This window comes from Heterocephalus glaber, unplaced genomic scaffold (genome assembly GCF_053883595.1).
Source record: "Heterocephalus glaber isolate CG9 unplaced genomic scaffold, H.glaber_assembly_v1.0 deba00000676, whole genome shotgun sequence".
NCBI classification, from domain to species: Eukaryota; Metazoa; Chordata; class Mammalia; order Rodentia; family Bathyergidae; genus Heterocephalus; species Heterocephalus glaber.
In genome coordinates this window covers 7225285-7246699 of record NW_028258156.1, presented here as the reverse complement: position 1 = coordinate 7246699, position 21415 = coordinate 7225285, and the positions used below count along the sequence as shown (strand labels likewise).

At 36.0% G+C, this 21415-nt stretch overlaps 1 protein-coding gene across 3 annotated transcripts in view; it reads left to right on the top strand.

Annotated features, from left to right (window-relative positions):
* Klhl7 (kelch like family member 7) overlaps nucleotides 1–17945 on the top strand; it is a 65007-nt gene extending 47062 nt beyond the window's left edge. For 2 of the 3 annotated variants that reach the window (XM_004839561.3, XM_004839562.4), the window contains exons 8-11: nucleotides 8442–8682; nucleotides 11174–11375; nucleotides 15172–15269; nucleotides 16338–17945. In XM_004839561.3, the coding sequence (XP_004839618.1) occupies nucleotides 8442–8682; nucleotides 11174–11375; nucleotides 15172–15269; nucleotides 16338–16621 (825 nt within the window). In that variant the 3' untranslated portion in view covers nucleotides 16622–17945. The remainder of the gene's footprint in view (nucleotides 1–8441; nucleotides 8683–11173; nucleotides 11376–15171; nucleotides 15270–16337) is intronic. The other variant, XM_004839563.4, reaches the window with a different exon arrangement.
* Nucleotides 17946–21415: the final 3470 nt, after the last annotated feature.

The window sequence follows — 21415 nt, the reverse complement described above, 5'->3', positions numbered from 1 at the left end:
ATACTAAGCCACAAATGTTTAGACTTCCAATGGAAAAATTCAAATAATTGAGGAATTAACAACTGATAAAAATATCCACATTCTCTAAAGCTAACACTATTAGAATCTCATTACAATATTTATTAAATGTTTTTATCAGAGCCATACCAGCCCTCTTGCTTTTTTTTCCTACAAAAAATCATCTTGAAAAACGTTTACCATTTACTAGTATTTGTCTGTAACCTTTCAATACAAGTTAGTCCTTGGCATAAGGCTGTAATCCCAGCATTCTTGAGAAGATAAGGCAAGAGGGTCACAAGTTGAAGCCCATCCTGGGTAACCTAGCAACTTAGACCCTGTCTTAAAATTAAAAATGAAATAAAGAGAGTATAACTCAATATAAAGACCCTAAATTCAATCCCCAGTACTCCCTAAAAAATCTGATATTAAAAGAGATGCTAATTTAATTATAAATTATTATGTATCTTATATTACCTCAAGTGAACATTATTTCATTATTCAAGTAGACTTCTCAATGAGAAATACTGTATATGAGTTGATTTAGTTTAAAATTTTGGACTTAATATGTTGAGAAATATTAAAATGAATGTCTCTCTCCTTAAATTGGGACCCATTTGTGTGGATCCTATACTAGCCAAAAGTGGTGATCACTTTCAAGGAATTAATCTTCAGAGAGAACTGTTTAATTAGTATAACTTCACTGAATGATCCAGAATAAAGACATTATTCCTTTAAGTTGCTGTCTTTATATAGTCCTTGGATATCATTGATAGCACAAGGTAAATACTTGTATTATTTGATAACTAAAAATGATAGCAAAGAAAATCTTAACTTTTTTCTGAATATTGATAGAAGTGGTGTTGGGTTACTATATTGAATTGAAATGGTATTTTTTCTTGTTATCATTCTTTTGTAAAACCTGCCAATTCTCCATTTCCCCGTCTTGTACTTGCATCAAGTGTTTAGTGATTGCTTAAAGAATTATCTGTGTTCAGTCTGGTTATTTCTCTTAGTATTGGTGTTCTCAAACTGTAGCATGGTAATGTCCTATGATATTGATGTCTAAATAAAAGTTGACTTAATTCACCAATTTTTATTTGGACTCTGGCTAGTGAAATGATGGGCTGAGGGCTTAGAACTGTATAAAGATCTTGAGTCACTACTTTTATATGGTGAAAACAGGGGAGACTCTGCCCTAGAGAAAAAGGGACTCTGCATACACAAGGAGTGAAACCAGCAGGATGGAGATCAGAGTCTGTAAATTACAAAGGCAGAAAACCATATGGTGCCATCTTTCCTGGAATCATCAGGACCAAGTTTTCCCCAGTGCATTTTCTTACCCAGAACTCTGAAGTAGATGCATCACTGAGGTCAGTGCCTAGGCTCATTGTGAGTACTCAAGTTCATGAGGATGAATGAGCCAGTACAACATTGTGTAGCATTTCACAGGAAATTTTATCTGTTGGTTTTATGGAACTGTTTCTAAAAGTAATTGGGCCCTAAAATTTTCAGGGTTTTTTTGGTTCTGGGGATCAAACTCCGGACCTTGAGCTTTCAAGGCAGGCGGTGGAACCACTGAGCTAAATCCGTGGCCCCTAAAGTTTTCAAAGTATTAGAAGATGAAACAATTTTCAACTCAGAACACACTTTGCTGTTGGAAACACTGTTTATTAAAGGTTTCACTGTGCCTTTGTCTCACGATATTACAGCCACCTTTGCTTTTAAACAGGTCCTTACTAAAGAGACAGCCCCACTCTGTGCAGGAAAAAAATCAGCAGTTATATGTGGTATATGATTTTAAAAGAGCATGTTAGCCCAGGCATGGTGTTGTATACCTGCAATCCAAGCACTCTAGGAGTACCTCAGATCACAAGTTTGAGCCCAGGCCAAGGCATGGTAGCACATGCCTGTGATTCCAGTACTTGGGAGGCTGAGGCAGGTGGATCACTGTAAGTTCAAGGCCAACCTGAGCTACACAGTGAATTCAAGACCAGCCTGAACTGCATAGTGAGGCCCTGTTTCAACAGAAAAAAAAAAAGTTCAAACCCAGCCTAGGCAACTTAGTGCCTTAGCCAGACCTTGTCTAAAAATAAAATATAAAAAATAAAAAAGGGCTGGGGATATAACTCAAGGCAAAGGTCCTAGATTAACCCTTCATACCAAGGGAGGAAAAGTCATGTCCATAAAAGAAGTGCAAACCTTAAGGGACGGTTATGAATATTATGTAGTGTTTCTACAATACTCTTTGCAATTTTTTTAACAAGGCACTAAAAGTATTTTAAGGGAAAAACATACTCATGCTTTGCACCTGTTGCATATTATAGAAACTTGATAAAAATTTTGGAAATAATATTCAAGATTAAGTGGAGGTTTTTTTCCCTTCCTAAGAAAAAAAGAAGTGAGAACTTCTTTACCAAACTATCTCCTACTGTTTTGGGATAATGCCAAATGATACACTTGGGAAGCCCCCTCCAAAAAAGGGCAGTGAACATAATTTGAAGGAATGGCTAGTTTTTTGTTGTTGGGAATCCATAAGAGATTCCTAAATTTCTTTTTTGCTTTCTTTCAGATAGGAATAGTTGCCTTCCTGGATGGGTTTTGGGGGCCAAGTTCTAACCACACCTTATACAGATATTCAGACAATCCAGCCTCTGAAATCTGGTGGCTCTCAATTCTTGAAATTTTTCAGCCTTGTCTGGATACTTAAGCATCCACCTTGCTGGAATATAATTTGACATTTTTCCCTCTCTAATTTGGTATCTATTTTTCCATATACATTCAGTCTTCATAAACTATAGTTGAGATTATGGATAGCTCTTGGTAAAATTAGGGAAACCTATCAAAAATCTTGAACTTGAAAAATGAGGCAGAGTGTAACAGCCGGAGGCAGGAAAGGCCAAGACCAAGGAAGACAGGACCTTATGCATTAGTGTGTCTGCCTGTGTATGTGTGTATGCTCATATGGGTGAAGTAGTGACATTTAAGAGACCCTTCTACTCACATCTTTTCCAGGCTTCCAATTTTCCTATTTTCATATCTTCTCAGCACCTAAGCATAGAAACGTATGTGAAATACTCAATAAAACTTAACTGATTTAAATTCTATTTGTTTTGGATAAAATTTTGTGCACCCTCCTCACACATGCACATCTCCCCATGAGTGACTCTGGTACTGTCTGTCTATCTTGTGCCCTGTACCTAGGAATGCAGGGAATGGAAAAGAACCCTTTACCCATAGGCTTCAGATTGAAACTAGCTCTTTCAGTAGGTTAAGGCCAAACCTTCGTACTCACTCAGCTGACAAGCCTAACTTCACACTGATTTTTTCCCCTCTTTCTTATGTTACCTCAACTACACTATCCTCTAAGTAATACAACCAATGATCAAAAGGTAAACATCTTCAACCTCTGTTTAGGGTGACGGGTAGATTGGGGGAATTAAGTAGTCTTCACTGAAGGCCTAGTGGTATATGTACTATCAAAAACGCCCACAAAGATAGTAAGTTCATCTCCCTTCATGTGTACACACAACCAGAGCCAGGTATGTTCAAACACAAGTATATTTTTTTTCTTTGATTTTTATATTAGTGTATGTTTGCTTGGTAAATAGTTCATCCTGGGGAATTGGTATTTCTAATCTTGAGCCTTTTTTACTTCCCCTTACCCTTCCTCCCATCTTCCTCACACTCATCTCCAGATCTCCTTTGTGTTCTTTCAAAGAATCAACTCTTTGATTCGTTGATCTTTCATATTTTTTTTAACTCTCAATTCATTTATTCTTTGTATTTTCTAATTTTTTTTTATTTTTTATTTTTATGGTACCAGGGATCGAACTCGGGTCCCTGTGCTTGCGCAGCAGGCAGAGAAACCACTGAGCTAAATCCCCGGCCCTATTCTTTGTATTTTTTAATCTCAGTCATTAATTTCCACTCTAATCTTTATTTCTTTCCTTCTATTAATTTCAGATTTGGACTTGTTTTTCTAGGACCTTGCAATGCATCATTAGATTATTTGTTTGGGATTGCTTAATTCTTTTAATGTGTGTATTCACAGGTATAAACTTTCCTTTTAAAACTGTTTTCATTGTGTCCTGTTGGTTTTTCACCTGGTGTGCTTCCACTGTCACTTGATTCTAGGAACTTTTTTATTTCTTCCCTGATTTCTTCTGTGATCCATTGATTATTCAGTAATATATTGTTCAGTCTCCATGTGTTTGAGTAATTTCTGTGATTTCTTTTGCTTCTGATTTCAAGCTTCATTCCACTCTGATTCAGTATCATTGGAGGGATTATCTCAATTTTTGTATTTTTTTAAGCATACTTTATGGCCTATTTTAGAAAAAGTTCCATATGCTGCCTAGAAAAATGTGTATTCTGTTGTTTGACAAAACAGTCTGTAGATAGATATCTATTAAGTCCGTCCTTCACAAATTTGTGTCACCCTTGTGCAGAAGTCCGTTTGTTCAGCGGTGTGGTTCAACTCTAATATTTCCTTGTTAATTTTTTGTCTGGTTGGCCTGTCTGGGAGTGGAGTGTTGAAGTCCCCTGCTATAATTATATTGGTGTATATCTGCCCTTTTAAGTCCTACAGTTACTGTTTTATGAAGTTGGGTGCTCCAACATTCAGTGCATAGATACTTAGAATTATTATCTCTTCCTATTGAATTGCTGTCTTTACCAATATGTAGTAGCTATCTTTGTCTCTTTTGATCAGTTTTGGCTTGAAGTTTGCTGGATCTGAAAATAAGGAAGCTACTTCTGCTTGTTTTGGGGCTCCAGTTGAACGGAGTAATATTCTTCATCCTTTCATATTCAGCCTATACACTTCTTTTGGATAAGATGTGTCTCCTGTAGGCAATAGATGATTGCATTTTGATTTTATATCCAATCTCCCAGTCTGTCTTTTGATTGGGGAATTGATAATGTTAACATTGAGAGTTATTACTACAAGGTATTATTGAATCCTGTCATTGCATTATTTTTTCAGTGCTGATTCCTTTTTATCCTTTTGTTTAACTACTTTCCCAGTTAGATATATACTTTCCTTTGGGCTCTTTGGTGCTGATGGCCACCCTGTTTCTATCTAGGATTCCCTTAAGTATTTTTGTAATGCTGATATAATGGTCTTGTATTTCTTCAAGAGTTCTTTATTGTGGAAAGTTTTTATTTCTCCATCAATTTTGAATACTAATTTCACATGATATTAAAGTCCAAGTTGACAGTTATTTCCCTTAAGGCTTAAAAAACTTAGCTCCAAGCTCTCCTGGCCTTTAAGGCTTGTGCCAAGAGAACTACTGTAATTCTGATAGGCTTGCTTTTGTCTAACAGCTTTTAGTATTCTCTTTGTTGAATTTCTGGAATTTTGATTGTGATATGTCATGGAGAGATTCTTTTCTGGTCATGGCTATTTGATGTTCTATATGCCTCTTATATTGAAGATTGAATTCTGTCCCTAGATTTGCAAAGTATTCTGCTGTGATTTCAGTGAATAGAATTTTTATATGTTTTGAATCATCTTCTGTTTTTTTCTTTAGTCCCATCATTTTGAGGTTGTTTGTTTTTTGAGTCATCCAGTAATTGTTGGATCTAGCTTGCATGGTATCTTGTTTTTAAGGTATCATTGAGTTATAATCTATGACACCCACCCATCTTCAGTTTTTCACATTGTCTTCGTATTTATTAAATCTACTCATGCTTTCCATTAAATTTTTCATATCTTCTATCTCTGCTTGCCTTCTTTTCATAGTTTCTAATTCTTCGCAAAGTGGTCATTCACATCTTGTCTTATATTATCTTAATCATTGTTTCTTCTTTAAGTTTGAACATTTTATTGGTAAAATCCTTTATTTAATTAAATCTGAGCTTGTTAAAGTCCTATGCATTTGCTTTTCTGTTTCTTCATCATTGCAGACACTTTGACCACTTAGTTTTTGGGTTCTTTGCCAAAAACTACCTCTGCTTCGATGTCCATGAGACAAGCTTGGGAGTTGGGAGTTTTGGAAGCTATCCTCTTGCCTTGATTTCTCATGTTTGTATTGTTTTATGCTGTGAGTTAAAGATCGGTTAGAGTAGAGAAACTGTAACTACTGTGGAGATCTCTTTAATTTGATTCTGTCTCCCTGTGATGTGTCCTTGGGTTTGGTTATGGTTTAGTTTAGTTTATATCCCTTTTCATCCTATTCAGCATATTTGAGAGTCTTCTCTGAGGGCTTGATCCCCAGCACCAGTCAGACAGAAGAAAACAAACCCCAGTAATGTTGGTGGTGCAAAGACAGACCAGCTAAGGTCATACAGTAAAAACCAATTAAAAGGAATAGCTATGCCACCATTAACAATAAAAATGAAATCAGCAATAATAAAAATACAAACCATATAAACCAATAATAGCTAGTGCTATGCTATCCTTAACAATGGAAGAGATTTACAATGATAACATAGATACCAAGACAAACAAAATATTGACATACAGTAAGTATCTACTTAAAAGCAAGAATTATACCACTATTAACAATAGAATTCAGTAGTAATAGCATAGTCTCAACTAAATAGGAAAAGTGAATAAAACTCAATAATATTACAATAGGGTTAGTAATTATAATAGAGTGAGAGATGGGGGAAATGAAAGTAAAATTTGACAAAAGGAAGAAGAGAGAAAAATGAGATTAGATCCAATTTAAGAATAAAAGAAAGTTTATAAATAAAAGTAACAAAAAGACAAAAAAATGAAAAGAGAAAAGAATAAAAACAAATGGCATGGGGCCGGGGATTTAGCTCAGTGGTTCCGCCGCCTGCCTTGCAAGCACAAGGACCCAAGTTCGATCCCCAGTACCAAAAAAAAAAACCAAAAAAACAAAAATGGCAAAAGATAGGAAGAATAGAAACCCAAAAAACAAAAAGAGAAATGAGTCCAAAAATATTCTTGCATGTGTTTGAGTGATTTCTTTCCAGGGCATGTGGTATTGGAATCTAGTAGATATGGTTGAGGAATAGTGATTAACAATTAGGGCCTATTTTGTTTCCACTTCCACTTTTTGCTGTATAAAGGCTGAGTCCTGCTCCACCTTTCTTGAAGGGTGTTGCCAATCTGGTTTGGTGTCTGCCTCAGGACTGTATTCACTTCGGTGGATGTTAGTGTTTGTACCCTTCTGAGTGCTTCAACTCACTGCTTTCTCTGACTAACTTTATGGCCTGTGGGCTCCTGAGGTGCCCCACCTTGCTCCAGAGGCTACTTTGTCCATACACTCCTGGATGTGGTAACTGTCTAAGCCAAAGCATATCCCTGGTCAGTTGGCAGATAGGAAAAGCAAGCAGATCACTGAACTCTGTGCTGGAAGTAGTCAGCAAGAGGGGCCAAATAGTCCACTAGACTTAATGTCAGCACTTTCAAACCCAGTCCCCTCCAAAAACTATAACCAGCCTGGCTTCTCACCAGAGGATGGGACCACCTGTTCTTCACAGCCTTAGCTTGTTCTCTTTAAACTTCTCAGGGGATCTACAACTATCCTTTGTGGCCATCTCCCACCCAGCCACTGGTAGGGTGACCCCAGAGACCCTGAAGTGTAGTTGTTCTGTGATTTGTCATTCCCATAGTAACTCAGTCTTAATAAATCCCTTCCCCAAATGGCTCCTGATTATATTACTCCCAAGAATGGCAGATGCCACCTTGAGTTTCTTCTCTAACTTTAGCCTGCCATGCAGAAGGAATAACTTACAGGATAAAATCCCATGCTATATTTGCAGTTTACAATACCGTGGGCTTTTCTTGGGACTAGTACTGCCAGCCTAGTCTGTTGTTTTTCTCTGGGCCTGCCAACCCACTCTGACCATACTTTATGTTAGCGAAGACCTGTCCCACTCCCTGAGAGCCAGGGTTAGCATTCTGGGCTGCTTTGTTCTTTTCTCTGCATTGCTTTCAGTTTCTCTAGTTTCTTTCTGGTTTCTAGTTTTCCTGTCAGCTCTTTCTTTTTTTCTCTTTTGGTACCAGGGATCGAACTCAGGACCTTGAGCTTGCCAGGCAGGCGGCGGAACCACTGAGCTAAATCCCTGGCTCTGTTTTATATGTTTTGAGGGAATTTCAATGTGTATAAATGTATTTTGATCATATTCATGCCCCCTACTTAGAGTTCTCTTGTATTATTATTTATCTTCAATAACAGAAGGAATACAAAGCAGCATAATAATCGTATAGCCAAATATATTTGTTTATTTTAAAGCTGGAAAAGACCCAAAGCAGTCTTATGCCTTTCTCTAATCCTCTACCCCAGCTAGACAACATTCTGAAGAATCACACAGATTACGTTGGCCAGTAGTGTCAAGCTCTAAACATTTGTATGTAAATTGAGCAAATTAAAATGGTTTTTGTGTTTTCTCAACAATGTCTATGTTTTGTCTTTTTCAATTATATTATTCCCTTAGTGGAAGCTTCCTGTCTTTTCCTGTTTCAGGATTATAGCTGGACAGACATCCGCTGCCCCTTTGAAAAGCGAAGAGATGCAGCATGCGTATTTTGGGACAATGTAGTGTACATTTTGGGTGGCTCTCAGCTTTTCCCCATAAAACGAATGGACTGCTACAATGTAGTAAAGGACAGCTGGTACTCTAAACTGGGCCCTCCAACTCCTCGAGACAGCCTTGCTGCCTGTGCTGCGGAGGGCAAAATTTATACCTCTGGAGGCTCAGAAGTAGGTAAGGACTTCTTGATATTTTTGTTCAAGAGGAGTTCTTTTAAAGTCAGATATCTTGGCTTTCATATTTAGATATAAACTGGTATTTATTCACACACTTTTTGGTATTTTAAATACATGTCTGTCACATTTTAGAACCCATTTCCTTGAAGGCTCACCTTAATCCTTTAAGTCAAGAATTTGTAAGAATGCCAGCTTCCTGTATTCTTAATTGCCCATTTTTTATTATGATGAAGCATTAGTTGACACTATCTGAATTTTAGTTCTAAATTAGTTATTTCTTGGTATGTAGTATTATTTGCTTTAAAGATTTCAGAATTTGACTTATAACCCTTTAAGAACTTTTTATATATTCAAGCTTTTAAAATCTGTATTACTTTTTGTATTACTTTTTTTCTTTGTATCAGTACAAACAATGGTCTTTTTCATTTGCTTTATGTGTTAAGATTTTAATCTAATGACTAGTAATGGTATTTTATGCTTATTAATCAAAATAGGATGTAGGTGTGGGTATAAAAACCTTTCTCATTGATGGCTAACTTTTTAGTATCTAGTAATCTTTTTCTAAATGAATGATTTTTCTAAATGAATATTCTAGGTGCAGACTAGACACGTAATAGCTTTTATATGCTTTCATCTTTTCAAATAATTTCTTTAGCTAAATAATGAGTTTATAAGGAAAACTAGGAAGACCAAGTAAATGTAAGGTATGGAATTTAAATGTTAGTCTTTTTATTTTTCTTTGACTATTTTGATATTAACTCATATAATGTTTTACTTTTGGTTAGCATATTTATCTGATTTATATTTTTACCCCCCACTATATGTCAAATGTATACAAGAAAAAGTATGATTTTTTGAATGTCACTTAAAATATCCTCTTTAAATGCATTCTCCACATAATGTCATAATATGGCATATTTCAAATACATAGTCCTAAAAATGACAGAAAGTAAATGTTCTGTAGTATACTAGATAACTTCATTTCTTAGCATTCACTCTAAGTCAATTTTTTGCTTAAATAGTGGGTTTTTTCTTTTAATCTACAGAATCCTGCAAAAAAAGTATACATCAGACAATGAAAACTTGTATAAATATTTTACTTCTTTTTTTGTGTTTTGTTTTGTTTTTGTTTGTTTTTGGTACCGGGGATCGAACCTGGGACCTTGCGCTTGCAAGGCAGTCGCTGGAACCGCTGAGCTAAATCCCCGGCCCTTTTAATTCTTAATTTACTGAGACATCATGAGATTAATACAAGTTACTTTGACCTCTACAATTATAAGAGGTGCTCAGAATGGTGGCCATTTGTTTCTAGACATTTATTAGGGTAGCAAACTGCAAAAGTGTGTATATTTGGTGGACTCTGTATATACTGTATATTTTCTAGTGTCTGTCCATCAGCCTGAATCTATCAAATGTTTAAAAAGCTAAAAACAAATTACTGGGCCGGGGATTTAGCTCAGTGGATTCGCCGCCTGCTGCGCAAGCGGAAGGACCCAAGTTCAATCCCTGGTACCAAAAAAAAAAAAGAAAAAAACAAATCATTGCTGGTCATGCCCATTGCTGCTTCTATTTGTTATTCTCTGATCATGATGGCTGTGTTGTAATTATTTTTGTATCATTTGGCATTACCCCAAAACTGTGGGAGATAAGAAATAAAGCGGGCCAGGGATTCAGCTCAGTGGTTCTACCACATGCCTCGAAAGTGCAACGTCCTGAGTTCGATCCCCCTTACCAAAAAAGAAAGAAATAGGTAAAGTTCTCACTTCTTTTTTCTTAGGAAGGAAAAAACAACACTTAATCTTTAATATTATTTCCAAAATTCTTTATCAAGATTCTGTAAGGTGTGAAGTTGCAAAATATGATGAGTATATGTATTTTTTAATGTACAGTCAGTATACACCTTATATTTGATACCTTGAGAGTATTCTCAGGAATGACCGTGACTTCAGGGCTTATCCACAGAATCTGAGAGCAGTCAGGAAGTACGGTATAGTTTAGTTATGACGCAGTAGCTATTCTGGAATAGCAGACCCTAAGAGTATGATCAGATAGTAGTTTGCATGGTTTATGAAATTGTAATTTTCTTATTTTAAGGTGTGGATTTACCATCTGTAAGTAGCTATGCTTTCACACCCTCTATAAACATTTAAAAATTAGATAAATCCCAACATGTAGCAACTGGCCTTGAAGACATATATGTGTCTTATTTTCTTTTGAAATGCACCCAGTTTTCTTCTTCTGAAGTTTAATGACTAATAAATAAATCTTGCCAACACATCTTTTTTAAAATGTTCTTCTAGGTCTGTCAAACAGGGTTATTAGCTTTTTCTTAGACTATTTTACATTTTTGTTGTTGTTGAGTATAAAAATGACTCCACAACCCTAAATTCTTCCCTTTCATTACTTATATCTCTGTCCTGCAGTCATTTTACTCCAGCACCACAAAAACACATATAAGTTAAACATGATGGGGTCCTTTTCTTTTACAGGAAATTCAGCTCTGTATTTATTTGAGTGCTATGATACAAGAACAGAAAGCTGGCACACGAAGCCCAGCATGCTGACTCAGCGCTGTAGCCATGGGATGGTGGAAGCCAATGGCCTGATCTATGTTTGTGGTGGGAGCTTAGGAAACAATGTTTCTGGAAGAGTGCTTAATTCCTGTGAAGTTTATGATCCTGCCACAGAAACGTAGGTACCAATTTAAAACTCTAACTTCACAGTTGTTCTGCAAGCTCAGTGGGAGATATAAAAAGGCAAAAGGAGCCCAGCAGAAGAATTTAGTTCTTATATTAAGACTGTACATACACTTGAATGCCTTGACCCTTCCTTTTCACCTTAAGAAATGGTTTGACCTTATACCCCATGGGAGGCCCTCTCTTTCTGGTCCTGTTTGTAAATACCTATGAATGAGATATGTCTGATTAATTCATCAAAATTCATAAATATTTTTGTTTGAGAGGTTAGGAAATACAAAAGGAAGGACTTTATAATCAGTAACAAATTTACCCTTAAGTAGAATATTATATATTGGCTTATGGTATTAATAAATAATACCCCCAGATATAATATCTTTTTGGGTTCATACTTCCTAAAGAAAATATGCTTGGATTAATGTGTATTAATAAAATAAAATTATTCTTAAATCAAGTGAGAAGCGAATAACTACTTTTCAAAAGGCAAAATGCTAAAGAATGACACAGCTAGTTTTTCTAACCTGTGATTAATGATAGGACTCATTCAGTGTATCCAAAGGAATTTTACTACTCAATTTTACCACTCTTGAATAATGGAGGTGGTGGTAAGCACAGTGACATTAAAGACCACTAGGAAACAAAACAAATAAGACCTCAGTCATACTTTTTGTTGACATACCCAAAGAACTTTAATAATAAAGATCACTTGTTCATTTGGTTGGGTTGTCCATTATTGTTCTTCTACCAAAACAAATTATTTAGTAAATATGTTCAAGTTAAACATTATACTGGAAAGTTGCACCAAAACTCTTATGCTTCATATTTTATATTTTAAAAATATTGCCACACACTACCAAGCATAGATATCTTCCATTCTATTGCTTTTTGTAACAGGTTAATTATATAATATGATCAATGATATACATTAATCTATTTGTGCTTCCTTTCTATTTTAAAATAAGGACTTATGGAAGCATAATCAGTAACCTTTTTTCCCAAAATAAAAGTGCAGTTACAATTTTTCTTTTCTCACTTTTTGCCCACCATGTTACTAATATAAGGAATTTCAAAGTAGAAGCAACTTGCCTTGAAATTTATCATTTGTTAAAGTGTTCAGACTGGTAAACTCTTAAGATCATCAAATATATTGCTTTCCAGTGGTTTTTAAAATATACCTTGTAGGGCAGGAGATTTAGCTCAGTAATTCCGCTGCCTGCCTTGCAAGCGCCAGGTCCCAAGTTTGATCCCCAGTACAAAAAAATAAATAAATAAAATAAAATAAAATATACCTTGCACTTGCTAGGGTAGGAGTGCTTATGTTCTCCCTCCATTATGAACCTCTACCTTACCTCTGTAAACCTGATGCTCAAAACATGTTGCAACATACTAGTTGGAAAACTGTAATCTGATTCATACTACTGCTTAATTATTTTTCCATTTCTAAAAAACCTTTTTAAAATTGAACCTATAACGATATAAACTCTGTACTTCTAAATTTTGAGATCTTTATTTGGGCAATATCAGTATAAATCAATATGTTCTCATTCATAGGGGAGAAGTATAAAGGAATTCTGTAACCTTTTTGGGGGGGGCGGGGTACTGGGGATCAAACTCAGGTCCTTGCATTTGCGGGTCAAGCAGCGGCACCACTGAGCTAAATCCCTGGCCCAACCTCATTATTTTTTAAAAGTAGGTGAATATAGGGCTGTGGATGTAGCTCCGTGATAGAGCAGTAGGAGTGGAAGAGCTCTAGGTTCAATCCCCAGCATCACAAAACTAAAAATGAACAGACAAAATACTAGATGGATACTCAGTTTGAGGAATGTGTACAGACCTAGCATTTCTTTTCTTTATATTGAGCTTACATGTTAAGTTTGAAGCCTCCGTTTTCTTCAGTGCTCTTCAATTTTTATTTTGTGTACATAATTAGCCAATTCTCACTATAAGTGTTGTATACTACACTTTTCTTTCTAACATGTTTAAATTGTGTAACTTATTTTTGTAAGAACTCTTCTTTCCAATTTTTGACATTTTCCTTAAGCGTTTTGTAACTAGAATGTGTTTAATTGGAAGCCAAAAAAGTTAACCTATGGCAACAACATGACACAGTTTGAACAGTCAGAATTTTAAGTAAATCTTCTAAACGCTAAACTTGAGATGGATGAGCAGGGATGATGCACAGTACTCTGAATATGAATTATAGAAGGAAGAGGATGTGTGCAGCTTTCTTCTATACTGTCAGGAGGTTTAGATACACACAGAAACACGCTCTCACTTTATATCATTGACACATTTGGAGAAGAAAGAGATACATAAAGTTTTTCCAAGCCAAATACTAAGTTTAACACAGGATAACACCTCACTCTGTAAAGCTCACCATGTGGAGTGGCAGTGGACACCTCGTACTCACTGGCTCTCCCACTTCCACGCTGTGTGCTGGCCATTTCATATGAACAATCATGTGTGAGCTTCCTGAAAAATAAGCTGTGCTGCCCACCTCACCTTACAAGGTGCTCCAAAAATGAGAGTGGTGGCTGTGGAGCCATTTAAAACAAAAAGCAGTGTATATAACACAACAAAAGAATTGTTAATATTTAATATTTCAGATTAAGTCATTGTGCCCTAGGTATGTTTTATAAGGTCATATCTATGAAAAAAATCCTTTTGGAGAGAGAGAAATTACTGTCTTAGAGACTTACACTTATGCCACATTTCCCTTTAGCTGCTGTCCTTAGGGTCTTTGGGGATATGTTAATTGTTAGAGCACAAGCCTTGTGTGCCAGGGCCACCTTCAGATTGACAGATGCCAGTCATGGAAATGTATTCAGAAGGAGCACTGGACTCTCAGAAAAAATAACCAAACACAGTTGTCTGTGTTATTTATGTGTGCGATGATACTACCTATGAAATTGGTATCCTTCAACACTGTGTCCACCTTTTTACTCTCAGTGTCGTTATTTATGATTGTGGGCAGAGCAACAGGATGTTATTAAACTTGACAAAATTATAGAACTTTTTAAATCAAAGTTGCTGTAAGTCCTTAGTATTGTTTTAAAGATGGAAATTCTGATTGCCTGGGTCCCATTATGACTTTATGATGTACCTACATATACATAAATATTAACCACATATAGCCAGGCATAGTGACACATGCCTATAATTCTAGCACTCTGTGGGGCTGAGACAAGAAGATAGCAAATTTGAGCTCAGCCTAGGCAACTTAGACCGTCTCAAAGTAAAGAATAAAAAAGGAGTAGGGATTCAGCTCAGTGCAAAAGCCTTGAGTTCAATCCTCAGTAACATTTTTTTTAAAAAGGTGACAGAATTAGTGCTTTATATTCTCTTCTGTTTCTTTTTGTTGCCATTTTAAAAGTAAACCATAGGAAATAGATGCCTTTCAAAGTTGTGTTAATAATCTCCAGATATCCTCTGTTTCTCGTATTCTATCAGAGTTTAAAAGAATAGAATCCCAGTTTATCCCACCTATAAAAAACTAACCCTGGGCCGGAAGTTTAGCTCAGTGGTGCCAGCGCCTGCCTGCCAAGCGCAAGGTCCTAAGTTCGATCGCCAGTTCCGCAAACAAAACAAAACAAAACAAAATAAAAAACTAGCCCATAATCCCTGTTAAACTCGTTTTCTAGTCTGTCAAACATCTTGTGTATACATATGTTTGCATACATAGGAGTAAATGAACATTTATTTGTATTAGGATAACAGACCTCTCTTATTAGTATAAATCACTGTACTTCCTGTAAATAAGCACACTGAATACTTTCTTTTGTCCTTTTCAGATGGACTGAGCTGTGTCCAATGATTGAGGCCAGGAAGAATCATGGGCTGGTATTTGTAAAAGACAAGATATTTGCTGTGGGTGGTCAGAATGGTTTAGGTATATGGTGATAATTCACTGTTCAATCTTCCTATATTTCCTCATCTTAAATTATTGAAGTGTTTCCTAAAATCTAAGTATAACCATTTACCACATATATCATTATATCTGTTTTTATAGTTTCTGGAAACAGTGAAACATTGCAGCCCTTTAGAGGAACTGGAACTGTAGCTCAGTGGTAGAGCCTTTGCCTCAGCTGCAAGAGGCCTGGGTTAGATCTCCAACACTGTAAAAATGAAAACCAAAAAATCATTAGAAGCTTTTGGCCTTGTATCTGGGCTCTAAATAATAAATTTTCCTAAACATTTTTAAGCATTGCATGAAAAAAATACCAATATTATTGTGATGAATTTTGATCTCCCTATTTTCTTAAATAATTATGTCCTAAAGAATCTTAAGTAGTTTTTTTTTGGTACCAGGGATCAAACTTGGGTCCTTGTGCTTGTGCAGCAGGTGGGGAAACCACTGAACTAAATCCCCAGCCCTTAAGTAGTTTTATTAAATAATGGGCAATCTGAACTGAATCTAGAGGTAGTCATGGCTTCATTTTGGGCTGTACATTTAAGCTTTAAGTATAACAAAATAACTGGGCCGGGGATTTAGCTTAGTGACGCCACTTCTGCCTCACAAGCACAAGTTTCTCAGTTCGATCCTCGGTACCAGAAAAAAAGAAAAAACTTCTTTTCCATCTATCCTCATCCATTGCTATTTTCTATAAATGGCTAAAAGAAGAAAAAAGACATTTGAACAATTATCATCAAAGTTAATCGGAGAGGAAGTCAATTGTTTGCTTTTTTATTTTTCCAGAATGGACAGAACACTTAATTTTGTAGAAAAAAAAAAATCAGTATGATTCTTTAAAATTTTTAGATTAAATTTATATTGTGTTAAAGTAAAAAGAATTTAAGAAGTAGATATGAGGGCATTTATTATAAAATTCTTGTAATCTTTGGGTTTGAAAATTTTATTTTGAAAATAAAATGTTGGAAAAATACAAAAATGATTAGGAGATCTTAGAATTGTTCACATAGTTTTTCATGTTATTCATGTTGTTTTATTCTTTTGAAGGTGGTCTGGACAATGTGGAGTATTATGATATTAAATTAAATGAATGGAAGATGGTGTCACCAATGCCATGGAAGGGCGTGACAGTGAAGTGTGCAGCAGTTGGCTCCATCGTTTATGTCTTGGCTGGTTTTCAGGGTGTAGGCCGATTAGGACACATCCTCGAATATAACACTGAAACAGACAAATGGGTGGCCAATTCCAAAGTCCGTGCTTTCCCAGTCACAAGTTGTTTAATTTGTGTTGTTGATACTTGTGGAGCAAATGAAGAGACCCTTGAAACATGAAAAATGAGTAGACTTCAAGACTCATCAAGACTCGGAAATATGGCCACCAGAGCTTTGTTCCAAGAGTTAGTTACAAAGTTCTGGTGTGGTGTTTTGGTGAAGGAAATTTCAAGTGAGTGAAGTAAGATCCCTATAACATAATCCCTCCTTCCTTCCCCACTCTTGGAGATTGAACCCAGAGGTGTTCTACTGAGCTACATCTCCAGCTCTTTTATCTTGAGAGAGGGACTCTACATTGCCCAGACTGCCCTCCAACTTGGAATCCTCCTGTCTCAGCCTCCTATGTAACTGAGGTTACAGGTGTGCACCACCACACCTGGCTAAATATTTCTTTTACATGGATTTCCTTACTTAACTCTTAGACCATCATTTAGCTGGCCACATAATCAGGAACATATCTAGCAAGAAAACTTGAGAAATTATAAGCATTTGTTAGATATATTAATTTCTTGAATGAATTTTACATTTGTAATAATTATGGCAGAGTGAGGGATGCTCATCACTGACGCAACCTCATCATAGCTCTAGATTCTATTTTCATATACATGTAAGTGCTATGTAGTTAGGTCTGTTTGTTCCTGTTTGGTCCACAACTGAGAAATATGGTAGTATGACTTATAAGTCAAGATGGGTAGCTCTGATGGAACAATTTTGTGTCTCATAGTTTTACTTGTCTTGCTTTGTTTCATTTACTGCCAAATGTATTCCATTTCAAAGAAAGCAGAGTAAGTCAGGGTATACACATACTTTCCTACAAAACCTCATAAACAGATTTTTAGACTCAACAATGTGTCCAATCCTCATGAAATAGATTCAATTCAACTCAATATGTTCCATCAGTTTAACATAAGATGTTAAACTTTGTGCCTATCATTAATTTTTTTTTTTTTACTCAGTGGTCTAAAAAGTGTTCTATAGCTTCAGTCCCCACTGTTAAATAAAATCCGGTCATAATGAGTGATTAGCAGAAGACAAAGATATTTAAAACTTCTAGATCATTAGAAAAACAGTGACAGATTTATCACAGTATCAATGTTGACTTTGAACTTCTTATTAATTAAAAAGATACATGATTTCTTTTCCCTTAGCAGAACACATGAGAGATATTTAATACAGTTGTCTCTAAAAGTTTTGTAATAATTTAAATGTATGTCATCACCTGTTCATTGCTTTTATGTGGTCAGTGAATTATTTGCCAACACAACTACTAATTTCTTTCCTGGTAATGTTTCACCCTTTTCATTATGTATGAAATGAGCCATGTAAAACTGTCATCGTCATTGTTTTTATCTGATAATATTAAATATTTTTTACTTAAAATAGACTGCTCAATTTTATTCATTCTTCATTCTCAATATGTTTGGTAGTTTTAAAATTTTTTTTCTGGTACCGAGTATTGAACTCAGCACTTTGCGCTTGCCAGGCAGGCACAGCACCACTGACCTAAATCCCCAGCCCCAGTTTTTTCAATTTTTGAAGCAGTGTTTCTATTTTAATTTTCTGTTTCCTTTATATGGAAGTTATAGTAATGTTAAATCCTAAGAGCATTTAAATTTAAAAGCATTAGAAAAACATAATGTCAGGTATATTTATATTTATGTAGGGTTTCTTACAGCTTTATTGAGATATAACTCATATACAATTCACCCATTTCGACTATACCTTTCAGTGGTTTTTAGTATATTCAGATTTATGCCAGCATCACCATAATTTCAGGATGTTATCATCACTCAGTAACAATCTCTCCCGATTTCCCCCCATATTAGTTTCCTATGGCTGCCATAACACATTACCACAAACTCTGTGGCTCAAAACAACAGCAGCTTATTTTCTCACCGTTCAGAAGGACAGGTGTCCTTTGTTGTTATATTAAGGTGTCAGCAGGATTAACTCCTATTTGAGCCTATGAGACAGAAACCACTCATGCCTGTCCCCCAGCTTCTGGTGGTGGCTGCCAGCAATTTTTGGCATTTCTCAGCTGCTCATTGCATCCCTTCAGCCTCTGCTTCCATCTTCACGTGGCCTTTTCCTCTGTATCTTCATGAGGTATTTTTATAAGGACAACAGTCATTGGATTTAGTGCCCCAATTAGATATGACCTTATCTTAATCACATCTGCAAAGATCCTATTTCCAAATGAAGTTTCATTCTGAGGTTCAAAGGGGACATCGAATTTTGGTGGTAACACTTCGGTCTAGTCATTACACCCCAAACACTACAGCCTTAGGCAATCACTAGTCTACCTTCTATCTCTAGATTTCACTATTCTGAACATTTTTATATAGGGTTTTAAATTTTGCACTCTGTCTTTTAGTATATGTGCTGCCAAAGCGAGCACAGCACTCTGTCTTTTAAAATGTGGCCAAATTTGTTGAGGGCAGAATATCCACTTATCATATTATAATATGGTTATACAGTGGACCCTTGAGTTACGTCCAGCCTGACATATGACTTGGGTTACGATTGGTATTTTAGTTTTAAATTATGACCAAAGTCTTGAATTATGACCTGAATGCCAGCCATTTGTCTTCCAGATGGTCTTAGATACAGATTTGACTCATTAAAGAGTTCTGGAAGGAACATTACAATATCCTTTCCTGTGTGGGGTTAATTGAGGAATCCTGGGCCTATGGCTTTAAGGAACTGAGATCTGCCTGTACTACAGGAGAGAGACTGAATGCTGGGTAGTAGAGCCTGAGCCTTCAGTTGACCAACTTGAGTTACAACCAATCCTCGCAAATGAATTCAGTTCGTAAGTTGAGTCCACTGTATTAATAATTTAATTGCCCATGTAGGACATGCAGCACTCCTTAAGATACTTTAAATATATTAGCTGTTCTCTTTAGACTCTGTCAACTAACTTGAACACATTACAGTAATTATATAGATAGGTTTGGTGTAGGTTATAATGAAGTTGTTTTTCCCTTAGTAATCTGTATCATAATTCCTAACAAGTGCCTTTTTCTGCCCTAAAGCTATTATTCTACACAGTTGTCAATGCCAGGATAATCAACAAGTACATTTTCTTTTACTTTTTTTGGCAAAATGCTCCTATTCTATAAAGTGTTCTACTTTCCTTTTAGCAGATACTTGGTATGTTAGTGTTAGATCTTTTGCAGTGTCACTTTTGGGGTTTTTTTGAGCCAGGGTCTCACTCTTATTCAGGCTAGCCTTGAACTCACTGTGTAGCTATCCTAGGCTGGCCTCAAACTTGCAGCAATCCTGTTGCCTCAGGCTTTCAAGTGTTGGGATTACAGGCATGCACCACCACGCAGTGACACTTCTACTTACACAATTCAGTTTATACTTTTGGTAATCACAATTTGAACATGAAAGCTTAGCATTTTGATAAAAAAACATTATGACAAACCATGATTAATTACAGTCATGGGTTTGTGGCCTGGCTTTCAAAATTTTAACATGTAATCTTATGAAAAATATTTCAATGAACTATTTTGATGAGGCAATATTAACAATCAAAAGTGCCATTTATTAAAACAATTTATTCCCTTTGCCTTACCTGTGCAAAAACTTTGGATTTGCTGCATATGTGAAGGTTGATACTATTAACATATGCCAAAAACTTAAGCTAATCTCCAACATGCCATATTAAAACCAGTTCTCACCAAACCTCAATAAATTGATAACATGAAAGGACATTTTACAGGTTGCATCATTCAACACCTGGTAAGTGTTTATTTTTAAATACCATCCTTCCTCTTGACAGACATCTCAAAAAATTTTAAAAAGCTTCACTACCATCTTTCTAATTTTCCTCTTCAAGGTAATTCAAACTAATTTGGGACAAATCAATAAAAGAGATTCCCTGCTATCTTCTAACTCTAATTTTTCCCTCTTTAATTTCTAAGAACACTTTCTATTTTATTGTCCTTTTACATAGCATGCCATTCTTCTTTCATATTGTACTCAGGTTATTTTAGTTTCAACACTTTTTATACTCGATGTGTTTATTTCCTCTTAACTTGCTATTCTTTGCTACATGTACCAAGGTAAAGAAGATATTTAACAGTTTGGCGTCTGTCTCCAAATATCTGTTCCATGGCTATTTATATTTAAAATGAGATATTAAAAACTGGTGATAACTTTTGTGTACAGGATGAGTTTATGATAATCAGTAAACATGTGGGGCTGGAGTTGTAATTCAGTGGTGGAGTATATGCTAAGGATCCACAAGTCCTGGATTCAAGTCTCAGCACACACAAAAATCAAGTGTTATGGTTTATATCTAGATGTTCCCCCAAAGCCTCATGTGGTCATAGGTGAGGCTTTACAGAGGTAAATACATCTAGAGTGTGTGATGCTGGGATTAAGGGTATGTGATTACTAAATTAGTCCACTGATTGGTTTGGCATAGTTCTTGGTGTGGATATGGGAAGGCCTAACCTGGATGTGAGTGCTACCTGCCCTAAGAGTTTGTACCCTAGATAGAATATAAAGGACAGGGCCGGGGATTTACCTCAGTGGTTTTACTGCCTGCTGTGCAAGTGCAAAGACCCGAGTTCGATCCCCGATACCAAAAAATATATATATAAAGGACAGAAAGAGGACTGCTGTGGTCACTTGCTGCTTCACTACTTTGCTCCTTGCTGCCTTCTGCCTGCTATGAACTGTTTCTCCTCTGCCATGCCACCCTGCCTTGGAGCCAGCCAACTGTGAACCAAAACCTCTACAACTGAGCTACAATAAACTTTTCCTCCTTTAACTTTGGATATTGAGTATTTTGTCTCAACAATAAGAAAAGTTACTAGGAGAGTCAATGAACATAAAATAAGT